Here is a 21,373-nt window from a genome sequence, read left to right on the forward strand (position 1 = left end):
TGGTAGATACAGTTTGTCCTTGGAAGGAGGGAGGGGGGAAAAAAACCTAACAAACCAACAAAAGCTCTTGAGGGGTGGGCAAAGACTGCTTGAGAGGCTCTCACAGCTGGTGCTTAAAAATTTCTATATTTGATGTGGGATACAAGAGCTGATTAGTAGTACAAATTTTTGAGCTGATTCCTGTTACTCTATTCCTGCCTTCAACCCTAGTCATACCTGCAGGGAGCTTGATCTTGTAGCACTTAGTGCTGGGCAACTATGTCAGAAGGAGTAGTTAGTGTGTGTCTCACCCAATGCAGATGCTGTCCAAACGTGGAGAGAAGGAAAAGAAAGATTACAAGGACATTTAGAGGGCAATTCAGAGCAGAATCCATCCAGCTTCTCAGATCACCTCCAGGAGGGGTGGATTATATAGAGAGTTTATGGAAATTAGGTACCAGAGTGACAAACAAATCCTGGATGAGATGGATTTCTGAGTGCACTATCCAGGACTCTCAATATGTCTCTTAACAAAGCAATATGGGGAATAGTGGGGTTTTTTTCTTACTAATAAGTGTTCTGGAGGACCAGCAAGTCCTAAACCCCACTTCCCTTCCCCTAGTTTCTCTCTGCCTACAGTCAGAGGGTTTTAGCTGGCTGTCCTGCTGCAGGTGGGATGCACTTCACAGCTTCACCAAAGCCTCTAGTAGCTGGTTAAATACTGATCTTGAGAGAATGTTCCCAAGATGGTTATATAGTGTTATGATGATAAAACTTGCTTGCAGCTTAAACCAGTTAAGTAAGATAGCCATGGATATACTATCCCATTTTTTAGATTATTTGTACTAAAATGAGCTGTGGTTGATTGATTATTTTCAGGTTAATAAAGCATACTAAACAGCTGCTAGAGGAGAATGAGGAGAAACTCTGTATTAAAGTGTTACAGACGCTCAGGGAAATGATGACCAAAGACAGAGGCTATGGAGAAAAGGTAATGTCACAGTTTATCCTTCTATGTTAAACACTGGTTTTCTTAATCAGCAAAGGAAAATAAAGTTCCTGCTCTTTCAAGCTGTGTTTTATATGTGTAAGCATTTCTGTACTTGATCAGGAACAAAGCATTTTTAGTCAACTAATAATTTCAAATGTAATTTGAAAGGTAAGATTGTTTCTGTTGCTCTTCTACTTTAGACTTGCAAGTTTAAGTCTTAATTCCTGTGGTTGCTGGCACTGTAAAAGTATCTAATTTCCTTATATTTTTATAGAGGATATAACCTTTATCTGCTCTCTGGGTCTAGGTGACTCCTCGTCAGGTCACATAACCTTGAAACAAGAGGATATTCTGGGTTTTTTTTATTTTAATTTATATACATCTTTGTCATCATCTGGTTGTGAATTATAGACTGGAAATGTCTGCACACCCACCCATATGTTTTTCCCTTCCCTTTCCTTATATACAACTAATTTGTCTCATTGAGAAGAAGTTTTTTCCTGTAGGTACAGGCCTGTTCTCTGTTTGCATCAGAAGAGTATAGTTGTGCATGTGTGTGTGTATCCAGGCATTTCTACAGTCAAACTCAAAATCCTAGTCTAAGGAATCATGCATTTCTAAGCAATCCTATGCATTACCAAGGCACACAGTAGGTGTGCAGAGACATACACCCTGCCAGTCAAGGTACTCAAGAGCAATTGAGAGCTGGCACCTCGGACTGGGGCAGTGCTGTGGAAGGGCACTCACTGCAGCTGGAAGCCTGTGCCTGGAAGCAGATGGTGTCTCATATCCAGTTCTCACTTGCAGTAGGGTTTACAGTTGCTTCATAGTGCTAGATTCACCAGCACAAAAAGGCAGAAGCTTTAGAAGTCAGACAGTTTGATAATAATTATTTCTTGCTCTAGCTATAGCTGCAGCTGCAAGGGAGGGAGATGCTGTGAAGGCAGTTGAACCTGTAGCTCCAGCAGAGTGACCAGCCAGCTGGGCTGACACCCATGGCCTCTGCTTTGGCTGCCTGCCATGGAAAGGAGCAGGCTGTAGTGCTCTGCTGCCAGCCCAGCAAGAGGCAGGGACCTGGAGGAGGGAGAGCACGTGGAGCAGGAGGCTGAGTGCATGTGTGTGTGCACCTGCAGGGGTGTGGGCTGGGACCCCAGCACACCGGCTGGGTGAGCAGGAGACTCCTGGGAAAATGCCCTAAGGGGAGGGATGGCCCGTGCTGTGCTCCCTGCCCTGTCAGGGAATGCTCTTCCCACGTGCTACCACTACCTCCTGGCTGCCAGAGGTCCAATCCATCTCCCTGCTCTAGACCTGCTGTCTCCTACCTCAGGATTTTTTTCCCCTTTGCATTTTTTAATAAACTCACTGGCTTTGGGGGAATGTCCTGATCAGCTGCAAGAAAGCAGGATATACATGAGAAGAGAGCAGGAGAGGTTGGAAAGGGCAGCAACTGAACTTTCAGCACATTGTCCTTTTCTGCTGAACTGGCAGTGTCACATGCTGGGTTGTAACAGCACAAGGTGAAGCCCTGTGGAGACCTTCTGTCCTCTCCTCAAGGTCCCTTTACAAAGATATCTGCAATGTACAAGTCTGATCTGGAAGGGGACTGGTTGTAGCTTGCAGAAGTTAGTCTGCTCCTGCAGAAGGGAGCTGGGCCAGGTGATCCTCCTGAGCAAGTGTAGAGTGCTGATATTTCCTGTTACCCAGCACTGGGGGATGTAAAAATTAAGTGGAATCATAGATTTAGGTTTATACTTTGTTAGCAGATCAGTATACATTCTCCTCTTAAAACAGCCAAGAAAGACTGTCCAAGGTCACCTCAAGGAATAGAAAAGGTGCTTGATCTATACTAGATATAGTATATATACTAATCACCAACAAAACCCAAATGAGATCTTTGATTTTTTTTCCTTCTAAATGCAATGTACCACTCAGATATTTTTCTAAACAGAAATTAATTTGCAGGAGTTCCTTAGACATTATGTGGCCCACTTGGGTGGAGCAGTATTTCTAGAAGATCCAGTTAACATAACTTGCACCATTCAGACCATGGAGAACCCCACAAGATTCTGAAAATCTTGAGTGTAGAAAATGCATTAATTTTGGGAACAAGAGCTAAGTTACATAATGCAAGATAAGAATAGGCTTGCATGTGAAGTGGATTCCTGAGTATGAAAAATCAGCTGATTCCTCGCAGATAGACTGCTAGTAGTAGTAGAACAGCTTTTACTGTCTGGCTATGAGAAGTGCAGTTGTATTTATTCTCCCTTGTGACTCATATAACTGTCTTTAGTCACCACTTAAAAGGCAATACCTTTTGTTTTTAACATCATCCTGGAGTTCAAAAAAGGAAGGAAAAAACCCTTTTGCCCCCACTCTTAAGTCCTGGAGTCCCTGCATTCTTAAAGGTGGTAAAATTTGTCTTGTGACCAGCACAGGGAGCAGGCAAGTGAATGCTGCTTGTAGGAAGGATGTCACAGACCTGACAGCAGCCACTTCAGAGCAGTGCTCAGCAGCAGAGCTCCGTGGAAGTTCTGGCACAGCGTCTGATTTTGGTGTAATACCATGTGGTGCTTGCTGGAACAATCTGACTTATAAAAAGATTCTCCTTCTCCTCCTCCTCTCACACTTAATCTTCCAGCACCAATAACCAGAACATGACACCCCCCTGGCCCCTGTGCTTGGCCCTTTTGGAGATGAGAAGGGGGGTGAAGAGGCAGTGCTGTCCACTCCCACCAGCCCAGGCCCAGGCTGTCCTTACCCAGCTGGGGTTCCTCTGCAGCGTGCAGGATCCCTGGGGAGAGCAGATGTACAGAAGCTCGTGGGAAGGCTCGAAGTTTTCCATATTGCTTAAAGACTCCTGGTCTTGGCACACGCTCAGCTTTGCTCAGTGATGGGTAGCATACTGTGGTACGTTTAATAGGCAGGAAGCTTCACTACATTGACAGTGTAGGCTAGACCCAAGTTTTTTACTTTGCTGAAACATGTCATTCATACACGTCTTTCTGGGCGCCTACCAGATGATTAGCCTCCTTTCTGCAGGACTTATATTTTAGAACTCCATTTCTCTTCCCAAACTGGAAATCCAGCCCCTGCTTTCCTGCTGCTGCTCACACTGGTGTCAACTCTCAAGCCCAAGGGTGAAGTTCTTGGATCTTGGTCAGCCAGCCCACGTGGTTTGTCCCTTGGCACAGGAACAAAGGCAGGGCACATCCTGCCTCTGCAGCTCCTGGCACAGCTCTTCCAGCAGAGTCAGTTCCCTAACCCACTGCATCCTAGGCAGATGTTACTCACACCAGCTGTACAATACTCACAATGTTGGATTGCAGCATTTCAGTGTTAAGTGATTTACAAGATCCTAATGTGAAATTTATTTGCAATTTCTCTTACTAACACTTGCTTTCAATTCTTCCCCCCCCCCCCCTTTTTTTTTTCCTGGCAGATTACCATTGAATTGGATAATGCTGAGGTTTTAATTTTATTTATTTTCTACAGTGTTGTTTCTATGGTGTTTGTTCTATCAGTAGCCTGTGATCTGTCCTGCTGTCTCTCTAGCACTGAGCTTTCCAATTTGTATGCCTGTGTCGGTGGGTTAGTTGAGTTTTCAGTCTGCCCTGTGTCTGTGCTGGGAATAGTTACCATAACTAATTCCATATGTCATTACTTGGAGTACTAGTCCAAATGTAGTTATAACTTCAGGCAGTCTGAAATCAGCTGGTGCCATAGTAGATCCCAAGAACTTTAGGACCAGATCCTAGTGCTTTTGCACTATTAGCTGCTGTCAGCTTTTAGCCCTTGGCCACGATTACCCCATCATCGGTGAACAGACACTTTCAGCAGAACTAAACCCTGGGGTTTCATGGCATTCACACAAGTTGGAGGAGCCTGCCAAAAGCCAGCTGGATGAGACCCTGGATGAGGTGTCTCTGCCTGCTGATTAGCCATTACTCAGGTCCCAGGGCACAGCGTGGCAGGTCCTCACACAGAAAGCGAATTGCTGGCTTTACTGAAAGAGCTAAGAGTCATGCAGTTCATCACAGCACCTCACTGTCCTTCCTGTTGCTGCTTAGTCAAGGTTTGGTATATAAAGCCACGTAAAACCTTCGGATGTGTTGTGAAAGCCATCTGGTGTAACCCTATGAAAGTGACTGACTTGTGAAGCTGTCTGAGCAAAAAGCTTCTTAGCATCAGAAACGTGCCTTCAGTCGCAGTGCAGCAACCTGGGCTCAGTTTGTGCTCTGTGTAGCTGTTTTACAGGTGGAAAAGCCATATTTGAGGGAGAACTTTCAGTGTAACTGAAATTAAGCTTTCTCAGGACTTCTTAAAAGCAGTGTGTCTGGTTTGGGCATGGGGTGGAGGGAGGGAGCTGAGCTGTCTCTGCTGCTGCAAGTTCCTCATCCAGCTTAAAAAAACCCTCACATGTGGGTGCTAAATTTGAGATTCTTTTTGCATAAGTGTATGCAAATCATGGAAAAGGTGATTGACTGGCACCTTATTTTACTGAAATACCAGGAAAAAAAAAAAATATTTTCCTCTCTATGCTTTGCTTCCTGTGTTCTCTCCCAAGCCAACCTTTTATTTGGAACAAAATTCAACTACTTAAAGTGCTTAAAATGTTGCTGCTCTTTATTCAATAGAGCAGATTATGAAATATGCCATAAATTGCTTTATGTTGAACTTGATGTTGATCAACTGAATTCACCTGGATAAGCTTAATTCTGAAAAATGACATTTGAAGACCTTGCCTGTTGAAATGGGCTTGAAATCCCAACTTTTTGTCACAGAAGTAAACCAAAATCTGTACACATGGCCCAGAGTTGGGTTAGGTGGTCTTCTGTGTTCAGCAAGGCTTTCAGAGGAGGGAAGGAGCAGAATTCCTCATGAGAACTAACAAGTTGTGGGTTTTTTTGTTGCTTTTTTTACCTGAGTCTCTGGTTTGGGCTGCTCAGGCCCCTGCTGTGACACAGGTCAATGCTGTCACTGTCATCCCACTCTGTGCTGATGTCCCCTCTCCAGGATGGAGTAGAAGGTCCAGTCATGGTCTGAGATCCCACCACCAGTTTCAGCTTCAACAAAAAGCTCTTTATCAGAAAACCCTCAGCTGGGACTGGTCAGAGTATTCACCCTTCTGCTTCTTGGTAGAATTTTCTCCTCTTAGCCTGTGACTTTCTCCTCTGACCTGTGTTAACAAGTCACACCAAGCTCCACAACAAACTGTTAGTATTATATAGCTGTGGAGGTGCTGTAGTGTCTAACCTCTGCTGTAAATATTTTCTCTTTTTTATAAACCAATGTTTTTTCCCCCTGTCTTACATGCACAGTCTGCACCAGCAGCGTGCTCTGTTTTTGAAAAGTTATGGTGTAGCACATGAATGTTTCCATCAGGCACTAGACACCTTGGGTGGTGTGAGGCTGCAGCATCCCAGAATAGCATCCATGTATATAATTTTATCCTGGAGAAACTTCAGACAAACTTGATTTGTCTAATTGCAAATTAAGTCATAATATGAAACTTTCCCCTTCAGTTTCTGGCTGTAATGTGCTGTCTTTGCCTGCAATAAATCAGCCAGAGCATGCAGAGCAATTTAGGACTTGGTCTGGAGGCTGCAATGGAGGAACTTTATTGCTCCTTGATGGAGCAAATGCGTGGAGGGAGTAGGTGTGTTTATAACCATCAGCACTGTCTGCTTATAGAAGGGATTCAATGGGCCTGACAAGTCTCAAAGGAAATCCTGGCTTTTCCTTGGTTGGTTGGATTTTTTTTTTTCTTGTCAACCCTGGAAACTGTAAACATTTAGGGCAAAAAAACCCCAGAAATATACATTAGTAGTAGAATTATTAACTTCCTTTTCTGTCGACGACTTGATTTTTCTGATCAGCTGAAATGCTTCTTATTTCCTCAGGGTAAAGCTCTATTAAAAGTAGTTGCCTTATGGCATCATTTCATGGTATTTATGTGATTGTATACACAGGTTGATTTATATAACTTAGTGACTGACTGCAAGGTAATTTAAGCAAGTGGTGGGGTCCAAATGAAAGAGGCTAAAAGTGCCAGGAGGTCCCTGCATTTGTTACTGAAAGTTGTGCTAGAAAACCAGCTAGTTCCAGTCCCCCTTAATGTGAGTGAAGAAAGGGAGTGCCCTGTTAACTGGGTGAATAATGCTGGAATTCACCTCGAGGGTAGGAAATCCCCCAAAGAACAGGAAGGATGGTGAGCACTGAGACCTCAGTCAAGGTCAGCAGCATCCCCTGCCACGCCAGCTGAGCTGGGGGTTGCTGGAGAATCTGCAGTGGGAAGAGGAAGGGGCAGTATGGGTTTGATGCTGCTGGCCCAGTTCACATGCTTTCTGCTGAGGGGTTGATCTGGGATTTGTTTTTTGTTGGAACTGAGGGACAGGGTGGAATGAGCTTTCTGGAGAGAAGTTGTGTTGTGTGGTGTTAGTGTTCAACATCTCGTAGTGTGGTCTGAGGACCAACCATGAGCTGGTCTAGCAGAAATGGGGCGATAGCATCTTCACGCTCTTGTAGATGTTTTTTGAGCTCTGCAGCATCCGCTGCTGTGGCAGGATTTGTGCAAAAGGTTTTTCTTCTGGGGACAGAAGTTAGGATACACTAAGAATGAGAGTCATGTTGCAGTGTTTTCAAAACATTCGGGTTCCTGTAACCTTGTAAAAGTGCACAGACCTTTGGCACGGGCTGCCTAAGACTGAAGAGCAGAGAGGTATCTTGAATGATGGATGAGAAGCATGGGTGTTTGTTTTACAGAAAACCAAACCCACTGGAAACTGTAAACCAGGTTGCACCTCATTTGAGCCTTACTTGCAGCATGGTTTGTTGGATTTTGTTCTGATCTTGGGGAGCTGTGTGCTCAGAGCTTGTCTTTTGGGTTGTGTCAGGGCTCCTATGTCTCTGGCTCCTTGGGCTCTCCTGGGAGCTGAAGGAGTCTGATCCCAGCTGGAGAGCTCAGTAGGGTGGCCTTGGCATTGGCTGTGTGCAGGTTCCTCAAGCAATAAAGAAGGTGGGAAGTCCAGGGGACCTGGTGCACTGTCTATAAAGACCCTTGGGCTGAGCCTCTCTGGATCACAGACCAGTAAGCAGTTGATCCTGTTCTAGATGGAGCTGTTGCCCAGGTAGGTCTCTCTGAAAAGAGGTTCAGGACCAAGGGGAATTTTTATCAGGTACAATCAAGTGTAAATCTTTACACAACAGTGATAACTAAATCCCAGTTGTAATTAGACACAGCAGCTTAATTGACTTTTAGATCAATCTTCAACCCACTGAAAGGTCCAGAAATATGGATTTTGTGACGTTTCCCAACTGAGGCTGAGATGGTGAGCTCCACCGTGGGTTCCCTGTGTTCCAGGGCAGCTCAGCACAGCTCCCTCCCCACTGAAGCATTTCTGTTTGTGATGTGATGTTCCCATCCAGCCTCCTGGGCCTGGGGAGACATCTGGGGACAGCCTGGCCCAGTTTCCACCTGCAGCGCGAGCCCTGGGCGCTAAAACACACCCGTCCTAGTGAAACACGTTCATGTTTCATGGGCTGCAAAGGAGAGAAGCGTTAGTGCTGACCTGCAGGTGGCATGCTCAGGATGCTGAATGTGCCTTGGGAGATGTCCTACTTCTTTTTTTCTCCTTTCCTTTTCCCCCTCCCAGCCACATCGCAGTGAGCTGCTCCGCTGGGCACCTGCCAACGTTCAAGCAGCAGTAACATAAAACCTGCTTTTTTTTTTTTTGCTTTTTTTTTTTTTTCCTGGAATTCAGGCCCTCTGCTGATGTGTGACCTTCAGCAGTAATTGCCAATAAACGCCGTGGAGAGGTTTACCGGCCCCGGGGCTGGCAGCCCGCAGCCTGTGCCGGGAGCTGCCCTGCCTGGGGCTGCCAGCCCTGCCGCACCTGGGGCTTCATTCTTCAGGGCCATGAGGGGCTGCTCTGCTCATTCACCCCCCCCAAGGGCTGGGGCAGGGGCTAGGAAACACTGAAACGAAGCTCTATAAGCACCTGGAGATTCCCTTGTAATTATTTCAGCCTTTTCCTGATTTTGAAGCTAGGAAAGACCTAAATTAAGTAAAACTCCTGTTCCTTGTTGGTGAGGTTTAGCTATTTTTATTCACTAATGTCACTTCGTTGTGCAGCTGATTAAAAAGTATCCAGCAAAATACACCTGCAGACCCACTCAGTGTGGTTTTGGGTTGTTGGGTTTTTTTAACCCCTTCACTTTGGTCTTAAGGTTTCAAGGAGGTGAAAAGGGAACTGAAAATCATGGTTCAAAGGGGTTGACAAAAGTAACCTTCTCCATGCTCTTTAGGGTGCTCTTTATCAATGATAAACTAAAACTACAATGGGTGAGGTAGGTGCAAGATACGTGCTATTTTATGCATCTTCTGATTGGACTTGGAAAATATTAACCTCTTGAGTGCTGGAGAGAGAACCAATTATTTTCCTGGTAGAGATAGCTTACTCCACAGTCATTCCTCTTGTGTATTTTGCACTTAGACAGTGCTTCACTTGTTATGTCTCATGCAGAGGAAATGCAGGCTCTCATAAATTTTTGTGGGCTGCCTTATATTTTTTTTTTTCCCTTCAGAAATCCTACAATTTTTGGACCATTTTTATTGCACGAACTGGAACTGGTGAGCTCTTTGGAGATGGAAACTGGAACAAAAAAAAATAGTTTTACTATCTTGCTGGTTAACTAAAACTGCTAATGTAAAATGTCTGCTGAAGATGGTTCTTGCTATGGTCAGTTATTGCAAAAGACCTGCATGGTTGAGGATGTAAAGAGAAGCAAGTGAGGGCACTCCCACCAAAGGTCCGTGGCAGACCAAGGTCTGTAGCTCCAGGAAAGCCCCAGCCCAAGTAAAAGATGCTTTCTCAAGTGAAAACTCTGGAAAATGAGAGAAGGCACTCCCGTGGGCAGATCTCTGTGACCTTTCAGTGCAGGCACTGACAGCCCTTCTGCCAAATTTCCCACCTCATTGTCTGGCAGTGCACAAAGTCTCTGCAAACCCACTGAGATAAGGGGGGAGGAAGCATTTAGCCACGTCCCGATCCGGGTGTGCCTGTCAGCTGCCGGGTGAGGGTGTAAGTGTGTGGCTGCTGCTCCAACCAGCAAGGGGGCTGTGGTGGGAGCTGGGGGGCTGCCTCTGCCCCCCACAAATCTCACGTGTCTTCTGGGAGGGCTGGGAATGCTGCACGGCTTGGAGGAGCCTGTGCCAGGACAAGGTGCTGCCCCACATCTCCTGCTGCCTCTTAATTTATGGAGGTGTGAGATCCTCCGTCACTAAAAATACATCCACTGCTCGGCAGCTTTGCTGCAGGTCTGTTACAATGGCAAACTGCAACGTGGGAAGCTTGTCAAAGCAGTTCAGGGCTCTTGGTTCCCAATTATTCCTCTCTGTCTTGAAACTTACCCGTAGCAAGTCAAACGCATTTTTGACAAACACCTACATATCATCTGCAGAGGCTAGAAATTTCCCATCCAATTTTTTTCTGGGTTCTGCAAGGTAACAGCATTGGCCTTACAAAGGAGACTTGGCAGGCCAGTCACCTACGTGGGATTTTCTGGTGTTATGGAAGAGTTATGAAGGACAGCAACGTAGTTTGTGCTCTCATCCCTTGCCATGAGTCAAATCAGGTGGTGCTTTCACTCAGTGTCTCTCGAGTAAGAGCTAGGCAATGTATTTCACAGAGAAAAGAGGATAAATTGAGAAAAAGGAAGGAAAAAGTGGAAAGGGACTTCTAGGACTCTATCTAAACAGCCAGTCCCACTGGAACTCTAGCTGATATGGGAAATGGTAATGCAAAAGCTGAGGCAGAGGGCAGTGCTTTCAGAATAACAGATATCTGAGATCTTTATTGGAGCTCTTTGCATCTGGATATATGACCTAGCTATCAAAAGCTTGATGTGATATTTGTTTGACTGACTCTGTAGTTGTATTCCCCCTTTTAATCTCCTCCTTTATGCCAAATCTCTCTTCCTTACCCCCTGATAATTGGATGTCATATGCATGGAGTTGGGTTGGTCCCTGAATTCCCGGATTTCAGGACCAGAAGGGACTGCCTCAGGAATTTATCCTGACTTCCTGCTCAGCACAAGGCATCTCGTTCTCACCATTGCTTCTTTTCTGAGCTAAATCAATCTAGTTTGACTAAGCTGCTTCACAACACTCAGGGTAGATCTTGACCTCTCAGGACAGGTGTCAGTTTACTCCTGCCTTGCATCAGCTCATTACCTTTGTATCCGATTTAGTTACTGATTGGAAAATGACCCGAAGGAGATGTGTGGTAGTTTAGAAAATGGCATCAGCCTGCAGAAGGAAGTGAAGCAGTCTGAGGTCCATCACCTCTCAATCCTTTGAACTTGGAGATGACCTGAAGTGAAGGAGGTTTGTGCTTTCAGGTGTGCTGGGTAGTCCACTGTTTTGTCAAAAATCCAAAGTTCAGTGAGGCTGAAGAGGATCAGATTTTTGAAAGTGTTAGTGTGTGTGCTCACACAGACATGCAGTTTTTTGGCTAAGATGATTTCCCACCCATTTGTAACATTACATTGCCATCCTGTTCTTCTGAAGCCACTGTTCTGAGCAGACCCAGTCTATGTGGACAGGAATCTCCACCTGTATTTTGAATGCCTTTCAGGCCTTTTCAGCTCTCAGTGTTCTGGATGTTTACTGAATAGCTGAGTTTAAAAAAAGAATGGAGAGAAACTATTCAAAAGCTTTACACCTGAAAGAACATCTATCTGCATTTCCTCAAACCACTTCTACTTTTTTATAAACAGTGCTAATTGTTTGAATTTTCTGTGAAAGATGGGATTAGACAACTCTCAATTGTTGTTTTGAAAGCAAAAAAAATAAAACTTTCATACCTTCCTCAAAACCATAAAGGAAAATGACAGAAACCTCTTCCTTATCTTGTAAGTTGAGGTGTAATGGGTTCATACTTGAACTGTCACTTGCTTTGGTGGTTCTTGAGGTAGATTAATCCATTATTGAGTCAGATAAAGACCATTCTGGGAAGCATATGCCATCTGTGTTGGGGAAATGGTTGCTAGAAGCATTACGGTCACCTACAGGTCAAAGAAATTGTAATTCTGTTACATCTAATGACAAGTGGTTTATTTGCCAGTCTTGTGGGAACAGAAACTTCAAAGGAAGAGGGGTTTTGTACAGCTAGTTGAAAGGAACTTTTTCTGTTGCTAGCAAAAAAGATGTTATACTCTTCTCTGACCTGGCCACTCCCTACGTTCCAGTTTAAAAGCTGACCACTGTGTGTGTGGCACTCGCCTGGCCGCTGTTAAGTGAAGTGTCTTGGTATTCCATAGCCTTGTTTCAGCCCCCAAACTGTGACTTTTCTTCTAGATGGAGTGCTGAGGTTTAGGGAGGCACAAGAACTCTAGCAAAATGACTGCTTCAGTCTGCTCTGCCACCCTCTTCAGTCCTTCTCGTGAAGCATTAGCTGATATTTTGCTGTTGCAGCACACAGGATAGTGCAAAGTGTAGCACAGTAACTGTAGCTCAATAATTCTTTGTTATTTTAACCTGTTTTGACTCAAAGAATAACAATTTCAGTATATGGAGTTTATATACTTACTGAAAGATTGCTGAAGGCCATGCTTATTGGGAATGATCCATCTGAACATTGCCAAGGGCAGTAGCTTTTGCTTGCAGATGAGTTCGTGGGGCTGGTTCAAACATGCTGATCTGTTTAGACGTGCTGTCTGTGCTACAGTGGCAAGGTACAGGAATTTGCTAGCTGGAGTATGAACTTTTCCTTCTCTGGTTGAGTTGGAAAGATCAAACTCATTTCATGCTGATCCTTCTGTGCTGGTTTTCAGCCCCAAAATATACAGATGTGTTTGATTAAAATGGGGTTGTGGTGTATGTAAGGAAGCTTTCATTTGAAATCCAAAGTCCAGTACATTATCTTGTAGCAGTCAAGTCCACTTGAGCTGCCAGCTCCAGTCTCCCCTGGAAGGAAGGTACCTCATTTCCCCTCCAGGGGAGTGTGCATGGTTTCCTTGCTGCTGTTGACTACTTAAGAATGGAGGAATTTTTTGCATTGCTCTGAAGCAAGTTGTGCAGACGGTGTTTGCAATCAGAACAATGTGCCCAGACTCCCTAATGATGTGATCCGGTGTTTCCAGTGTCCAGACTGGAGCAGGCAAGGTGGACAAAGCAGGCTGCGCAGGAACTCTGTGTTCCTCTGCAGAAATGAGGTTCTTCCTGTTACCTTTTGGTCCTCTGGCTGAAACACTCCCTGCTTCGGTTTGGCCAAGAGAGAAATGGTTTGCATGCTTGTGAAGTTTCCAGGAGTGGTGACAATGCAAGGAAATGCCGTACCAAAGGCCGTGTGAATTAGCCAGGAGGAAAGTTCATTAGGAGAAGAACGGAGAACAGCTCTTCCTGGCCAAGGAGCCCCTGCCCATGGAGCACTGTAGGGGAAGTGCTTGCTCCTCTGGCTCCTTCCTGGGAAGCACAGTTTCTCCCTATATAGATTTCTGGATCCCATGGCCTTCCTCTCACTTTGAGCCCCTCCCAGGCAGCAGTGGGTATTGGGCTAAAATAACACAGTTGGCTCTCCAGCCTGTGCCTGATTTGTCTGTCTAGTTCGTGTGCCCTCTGGGCAGTGAGTGGCTGACTTAACCTGGTATCACTGCATTGTCCTCCCCTTATTGCTCTGTGTCTGTTCCTGAGATGATAAATCAATTTCCCCACAGTAAACGGGCAGTTTCATTTGAATGTTGAGGTCTCTGTTGTACGTTTAAGCTCGACTAGATAAAGTTGCTCATCTTCATCTGTTTCAATGTGATGATCTGCATCTTAAATTTGGAAAGCTGTCACTGTTAAACCTCTTATTTTGTTGCTTATGTTTGGTGATGTATCAGGTATCTTTTATCTTGGAAAAAGTATGTTTATAGATGAGAATCCAGTGAAAGCCTTTTTTAAAACTTGAGGCTGCTGCCTTTCTGTGGCATGTAGCCCTGGCTTCCTCCTCCTCCTCCCTGCCAGGGATGGATGTGCTGCTTTTGCCCTCAACTGGCAGATTCCGAGGCACAATTGGAGGAGGCTGCCCCAAAGAGCATCTCTGCGTTGCACCTGCAGCTGGAGCTTTTTGCTTGTGCTGCCTCTATGTTTGTGCAGAGTAGTTGGGGATGTTCAAAGGATACCTGCAAAATTTTCAAAATGTAGCCCTTTTAGGAGCTGGGTGGGTGGGAGGGTGTAAACAGTAATTATGGCTGTAATTTGTGATGATTCAGCTAAGTCAAGTGCTTTGCTAGCTCCCTTCCCCTGAGTGTTGACCGCTAGATTTCTGTTGGGATGAAAGATTCTTGAAGAATGACTAATTTTTCTGCATTTTACTTTCAACTAGCTGCCGCAACCTCCAGAAACGGAAAGCTCTGTAGAGGTGTGTCACCCACCTATATTTGTACAACAGGCAAATATTGGTGTTTTGAAGTAGTCCTGGTGGAGTGTCTTGTTGGTAAAAACGCCCTGTGAAATGTGTGTTCCTACGTGGTGTTAGTGAAAAATAAGTAGATTTGTTAAAGTGGTTTAATACAGTAACAATATCAGCATGATAGTATAAAAACGTATAAAAACTATGTAAACCAGTCCCAAATCTTTCTTCCTTTCAGCCATTTGCCTTATGGCTTTAAGGGAGACACTGTTTGAAAAGTCTCCTCTCAAATTCCATACATTATAAAAATGAGACTTTATTTCTCTGGCTACTAGTAGAGAATGTGGTTATCCCTTTGTCTCGTGTATTTAAAATTTTTTATGAAGAAATGGAGGTGTCAGAAGTCATGGGAGCTTCACAGTCCCAGAGCAGCTGGGTGTCCCATTTAAAATGCCACAGTGAAACAGCTGATGGTTGCTTCACATCTCCAAGGTTACAAGCTCTGTAGGGAGCTGGAAATGTAGCTACTTTACCTGTATGAGATGCCCCACCATTAGTTCACATAAAACAGATTATTTGCTTGAAATGAAGATGTAAGCATTTATAAAATCACAAATTTGAAATTAATGGGACATCCAGAGATGACATTGGTAGATTGCACAACTGGGTGCTGTACCAGTGCAAATCTAAGCGAAACCACATGGAAGTCTAAGACTAAGACACCATCAATTCTCTGACCCATATAAACATGAAGATTATAAATGTCTTGAAATCATGAAGAAAAAAGTACGAGTTATGGCAGTTTAGACCTTTGTAATTTTTGTGGAATACTGTTTAAATGTAAACTGAAACTCTGAGTGGTCATAGAATGACTTTGAGATGTTTGGGAGATGGTTCCTGGTTTAAGATGGTCCTTGCACAGAGCACATTTTCAGAATGCTTCAAAGCAGCAAAAACTCAACGTACTTCAGGTGTACAAAGTGGAACTTCCATTCCTGAAAACTAATATCTGAAATGAGACATTTGATTTGGAAACGTGTGTGTGCCAAAGGACTCTGTTTAGTGGAACTCCCCTGAAGTCCATGGCATTGGAACAGGAATCCCTCCAGTGTTGTCAGACCCTCCATACTCTCAAAAGAGCTTCGTTGACCACGGTCAGATACGTTGCAGTACCTGCACTTCCTCCAGAAGTGTGTGTATAGTGGGTTGGGGTGTTTGTGTGTGTACCTGTGTATATGTGTGCATGGGCATGCATGGTTTGAGTTCTTAAAGACTTGTGTGTTACTGGTAACTGTGAAATTAGACAGACTTTGTGTTTTCTTTGAATCTGTGAGGATGTGTTGGTGTACGTGCATGCTGTGGTGGTCTGCTGGAGGGGGCAGAGCAGACTTAAGTACTGCCAGAGCTAAATGAGGGCAGATGTTCAGATAGGTTGTCAGTCAGTATTCCTCTTCTTCCCCCTTGCTTCCAGTTGTGACTTTCCTTAATATTTTCCATGAGCGCAAAGATGTTAGTGTCTCTTTAGTGTTGTTCTGCTTTAAAATGAAATTTCTGCATGCACAGCAGGAGCTTGATCAAAGTCTACCACAGAGGCAACTGGAGGATCATAGAAGGGTATGTACAGCAGTCGAGTGCCTTCAGAACTAATCCTCTACCTTTTCCTTTTGAACAGTGAAGAGTGAGTCACCTAAGAAGATTCTGTGGTTTACTGCTTGCTGTGGGTCACTTGGACAGTCTCACAGGAGCAGCTGTGCTTGCAGAATGGGGGGCTGGAGCACCTTCCCTGGGGTTACATGGAAGGGGCAAGTGCTTGGCTGCTCTGAATTGAATCTCAGATCCTGGTCTAGTCTGTTCACCCTTTCCAGGCACTCCCCTTTGGTGATGGTCAGGCAATTATGAAGTGAGATTAATCAGTGCTTGAGGAGTTTGCCTGCTTTGGCCATGCCTCCCCCTTTGTAAACAGCCAAGCTGCAAAATCAATGTCATTAATGTATTGCTTGATTTCTTCTGCTCTTATAGCTGGGAACAGAAGAGCAGCAACCTACAGCTTCACTCTTAAATATTATTGAAAATTCTCTTTTTTAAAACGATAACAGATTTTTCGTAACACTTGAGCTGAGTTGTGTATTGTATCTGCTCTACTGATCCATGGACAATGTTTGTATACTACTTACTGTTAGTTGACCTTGATGGTGAATGCAGATGAAACTGAATGCTGTCGGTTTGTTTCTAGGTAGCATATTTGATTTTCCTTATTGCTGCCAAACATCTGATATTTGTTTGCACACTGTACACATCAAAGTGATGCACAGCAGTAACGTGATGGTTAAAGAACTGTTCTGGAGCCAAGCACTGCAGCTGAATTAATTACAACATTTCTTAAATACCATTTATTTTTTTTCTCCCCTCTGCTTTGATCATATACGTGTTAGGGAACACGGTGGGTTTGAATAATTTTGTAGGAAACAAAGTTTTTCTTCCCAGATAGAATTTGAAATGCTAGTGAATGTGCTATTGAAGCTCCAAAGCCTTTGATCAGCTTTCAGGCTAGAAACAACAAATGCCCCTTATGTGTTCCCACTGGTATTTTCTGGTTACTTGTCCTGTTTTGGATACACAGCTCCTCTAGACAATGGTGCTGCAGGTCTGTCCTCAGAGCAGCAGTTCCCTCTGAGGTGTCTCCACTCACCCCGACTCTTTTGACCATGGAACAGAAATTGCCTTCTGGTCCACAGTGGGGCAGAAGGAAAGTTTGGAGAAAACTCCAGACCCTTCTCAGTTCAGGAGGAGAGGAGGTAGACTTCACTGCACAGCAGTTCTTGTGTTGCTATCTTTGTAGTAAGTAGTAAGAATTATTGGGTTTAAATGCCAGTTGACAGGACAACTGCCAGTTAGTGTAACAGAAAAGGAAAAGAAAGTCATGTGAGAAATCCATTGTAACTTGATTTGTGGCATTGGGCTCACATGGGTATCAAGTTACCTTTCTAATCAGTACCCATGTAGAAAGATGATGTAGTTAAGGGTTTGTTTGGTTTGTTAGGTTTTTTTTCTGGCTTGGCCTTGTTCTGTCATGCAGCCTTCCTTACCTGCCAGACCTGAAGCAGCAAGGTGGTTAGAGCACTACATCGTGTACTAAACACTCTCATGTTGCTGTCAGTCAAAGTGGCTCCTCTGGGATAAGAATTCACTTGAGCATTTCAGCTGAGTTTCTTGCCTCTCCTACATGTTCACTATTTGGCCCAAGGAGTGATAGGAAGCATATGCCCCTGGGAAAAGTGCTTGTCAGCTTCCACTGTAGCTTGCCTCTTTTTTTTCTTTTTCTTTTTTGGGGGACTTTGGGAAGCAGCTGGTGGAAAGCTCTCTGCCCGTTTGTTTTACATCTTCTCTCCCTGCCACTTCCCCCATCCCCATCTGATCCCACAAAATGCAGCTCCTGTGCTGCAGCTTTCACACTAATAATCTAGAAGAACAAGTTTTAATCTGCAGTTGCTGTGCCAGAAGCAGATGGTGTTGGGAGCCCCGACCTTAGCACCAGCCGTGCAGAGAGGGCAGCCATCCCTGACCAGCTGCAGGCAGATGTTGGGCTTCTCCCTCTGGAAGTCATGTCTGCAATTTGGTGAAGGACTGCTTGTTTCCAGACAGGTTTTTGTCTTTCCAGTGCATTGAACTTTCAGGATTTCTCTGCAGTTCCTTTTGTGGGTACCAGTTCTGTATCAAAAGCAGTGGAGCTGTGGCACTGCTGGAGTTTTGTATGAGACAATTAATGCACATTTATGTTGTTCCATTTGCTTACTTGTGATTTAAAGGCCTCTAGTGAAATTTTAAAATGTGAGGCTTCACTTGCATGACAGCTAACATTAAACCTTGTAGTTAATGGTATTTTGCATCTGTAGTCAGACAACTGATTTGATTTGTAGTATGACTGAAAATCAGTGCCAAGCACTTGTGAATGCACCTCAAGGTACTTTTTAGTTCATCCTAACAGATTTTTAGTATGAGATTATTCTTGGCTAGATTAATTTTCTTTTTTTGGGGTCCCCAGAAAACCCCCTTGCTCCCCTCTCAGGTGGATGGTGCTGCTGCTGCCACCAGCAGAGGCGTAGCCCCCGCTAGGATAATACCCCATTTTCCCTGGTGCACGAGGACTTTTGCAAAATGTGTTCATCCAGCTGGGCTGTTGGTGTGTCTGCCCGTTGCTGGCAGTGCCGCCAGCTTCTGTAGGGGCTCCCTGGGAGTTCCTGTGAAGCCGGGAGCAGGGCAGGGTCTGCGGGCTCATGTGCTGGGCTGCTGACTGCCGGGTGACCGGCCGGCTGGGGAGGCTGCCTGGGAACAAAGGGCTGGGCTGCAGCAGGATGGCTCGGGTTCCCACAGCCTCGGGTGGCAGCAGCTGCCGGGGGAGGGGGAGTGAGAAGTTGCCTCCCTGTCACATTGGTGAGATGGCAAAACAGGAGAGGTTTGAGAAGATGGGATTGCTTCCTCACAAGATCATTGCTCGGTGCTGCTCTGTCTCTTAATCCTCCTCTTCGTTTTGTGCTGGTGCTGCACAGATGCCGCTTTTTTTTTTTTTACATTTAACGCTGAGATGATAGATCTGGATTTAGGAGTAATAAAAATGTCTAGAAAACTTTAGCACAAAGTCTGAATGGTAGCTGCTTCTGGTACTGGAAACGCTTCATTCTGTCTGAGCCCCTTGAGAACCCCCTGATGTCCCAGCCTGCCCGAGCACATCAGGAGATGCTCGGTGGATTTTTTCCAAATCTCCAGGGTTTTAGTCCCCCCTTCCCTCGCTGCAAGTGGGCTAGTGATAGCAGCAGCCCCCTTGCCACTGAATAGAAGTAGTTGGCTTATTCATTGAGCTCAGTGGTGATTTCATTGTCCTCTTTGACTCAAGGGTGAGGCACTCAGGCAAGTGTTGGTCAACCGCTATTATGGCAACGTGAGACCGGCGGGACGGCGCGAGAGCCTCACCAGCTTCGGCAACGGCCCCTTGGCTGCCGGCGGCGCCGGCAAGGCCGGGGCGGGAGGTAGGACCTGCTCCTGCTCACCAGTGCTTCATGTGCTCTGTGTCTGCCTGACAAATCAGGTGAAACAGGGGGGTTGGTTTTGTTCTTTTTTTCTCCCCTCGTGTGCTGTGAAATCCCCAAGAAGAAGAACCCGATCACGCGGAGGGGGGAGACGTCCTGCTTGCGTGTCTGTCTTGGCCTTGGAAACTCCAACGTGTTTTAACTCTCCTTGAGAGATTCCACTCCAGGCTGAGCAGGGCATCACTCTGCTGTCTCTAATCATGTCAGCTGCTTTTTCCTCATGCAGATAAGAGCAGTGCTCTATTTCTTCAGACTGCATTTGAGAAAGTGCTTTAAAATTAAGCAGGCAGAGCTTTTCATACTTGCCAGGGACTGTCTTGGTTTGAGTTCTATGACTTTGCTTTAAATGAATGTACTTAGAAAACCCGATCAATTCAATATTTGCAATAATATTTTTGGAAATGTGCTCATAAGGATGTCAGATTATTAATCATATTTGAAACAAGAACATTTCATTGTATTACAGAGATTGTGGGGCAGGAGGAGTGAAAATTTAGTTTCAAGTCAGTTATCAAGTGCAATTTACTTCACTTGAGAATGTTGCTAAAAAGTCAGTAATGTCAAGCATGTTCTGTCAAAACACAGTTCAGTGGGTTTTGCCTCTTCAAAATAGACAGTGAGTAATCCTGTTGAAAGCAGGCCTGAGCAGAAACAAAAAGAAAATTAAAAAAACCCCTTATTTCTCCTCTATTTTCTGTTGGTATATATTACATTAGTCCTTGTATTGTGTTGCCTACTGCCCTACTCTTCCACTTTCTAAAGCATTTAGCTTCAGTTCTCATTCTTCCTGTCTCTTCCACAACCTCTCACTTGCTTCTCTTGTTTGATCTGTTTATCCACGAGGCTCTGTCATTGCACAGAAACACAGCTTTGGCTTTGCCCTCCTCTGGGATTTGTTTTGCCTTTTCTCCATCCCCTCACTGGGCCTGCAGAGCCTCTACCTCCCTTTGTATCCCTGAATCCGGAGTCCTCTTCCATGACACCAGTCTTCTTTCCATCTTCTGCGGCTAATTAAGGCAGTGGTGGCAGTAACCACTGCCCATTGCCAGCCCAAGCTGTCCCCCATCAGGACACCACCTCCCACAGACTTGCACATGTTAAAGAGCTGTTAAGTGCCCATCTTACAACATGCCCAATTGGTGCTTTAAGTTACCAGCTCTTCCTTGCAGAAAGACTAGGAGCCATTTGTCACAGTTACTAAATGTGTGTGCATCGTTCAGGACAGTTTGTAAGTTAGACCAGAAGAGAGGTGCCATCACCATAGGCTTTGAATCTCAGCCTGTTTCTCATGATCACCTTTGTAGGAGGAAGCTCTGGATCAAGTTCAGTGAGCCGAGGTGAGATGAGTTTGGCAGATGTCCAGTGTCACCTGGATAAAGAAGGTGCATCCAACCTGGTGATAGATCTCATCATGAACGCCACCAGTGACCGAGTCTTCCATGAGAGCATCCTGCTTGCCATTGCCCTCCTGGAAGGTGGGAACACTACAATACAGGTAGGAAGAGGAAAGACTTCAAGCTCATAACTGAATCATGATGGTAAGGGAAATGTTTTTACCAAATCAAGGAAACCTGAGCAGGTTAAAGAGATGGGAGGAGAAAGTACTAACTGATCTTTGACCTGTAATTAAGGCATACATCAGTGTCTACCAGGCAGAAGTTAACTTATTAAGTACTTGCATGGGCACTGGGTAATTGAGGTATTTCCAAGGGCAATGTAGAGCAATGTGTAACGAAACAGCGTTGTGGTGTAAGTTCATGTGACTACTTCTATAAGTAAGTTTAAGCAACTGCACCAAAATCTTGAAGCTAGCTGTGAGATTTCAGACTGGAATTTAAACTAACAGCAAACTGCAGGCCCCCACCATTCTCCTGCAATCTTGCTGTCCTCTTTCTGTGTTTCAAGTAAGGATCTGGTTTCCCTAC

The 21,373-nt window shown here is 44.9% G+C and overlaps 1 protein-coding gene across 1 annotated transcript in view; it reads left to right on the forward strand.

The window, feature by feature from the left end:
- Positions 1 to 21,373, forward strand: part of ITPR1 (inositol 1,4,5-trisphosphate receptor, type 1) — a 173,056-nt gene that overhangs the window by 75,810 nt on the left and 75,873 nt on the right. The window contains exons 37-43 of the mRNA XM_010003374.1: positions 859 to 970; positions 2,641 to 2,643; positions 4,410 to 4,436; positions 14,338 to 14,373; positions 15,928 to 15,978; positions 19,256 to 19,388; positions 20,753 to 20,943. Coding sequence (XP_010001676.1) covers positions 859 to 970; positions 2,641 to 2,643; positions 4,410 to 4,436; positions 14,338 to 14,373; positions 15,928 to 15,978; positions 19,256 to 19,388; positions 20,753 to 20,943 — 553 coding nt within the window. The remainder of the gene's footprint in view (positions 1 to 858; positions 971 to 2,640; positions 2,644 to 4,409; positions 4,437 to 14,337; positions 14,374 to 15,927; positions 15,979 to 19,255; positions 19,389 to 20,752; positions 20,944 to 21,373) is intronic.

This window comes from Chaetura pelagica, unplaced genomic scaffold, assembly GCF_000747805.2.
Source record: "Chaetura pelagica isolate M959 unplaced genomic scaffold, ChaPel_1.0 scaffold328, whole genome shotgun sequence".
Lineage (NCBI taxonomy): Eukaryota > Metazoa > Chordata > Aves > Apodiformes > Apodidae > Chaetura > Chaetura pelagica.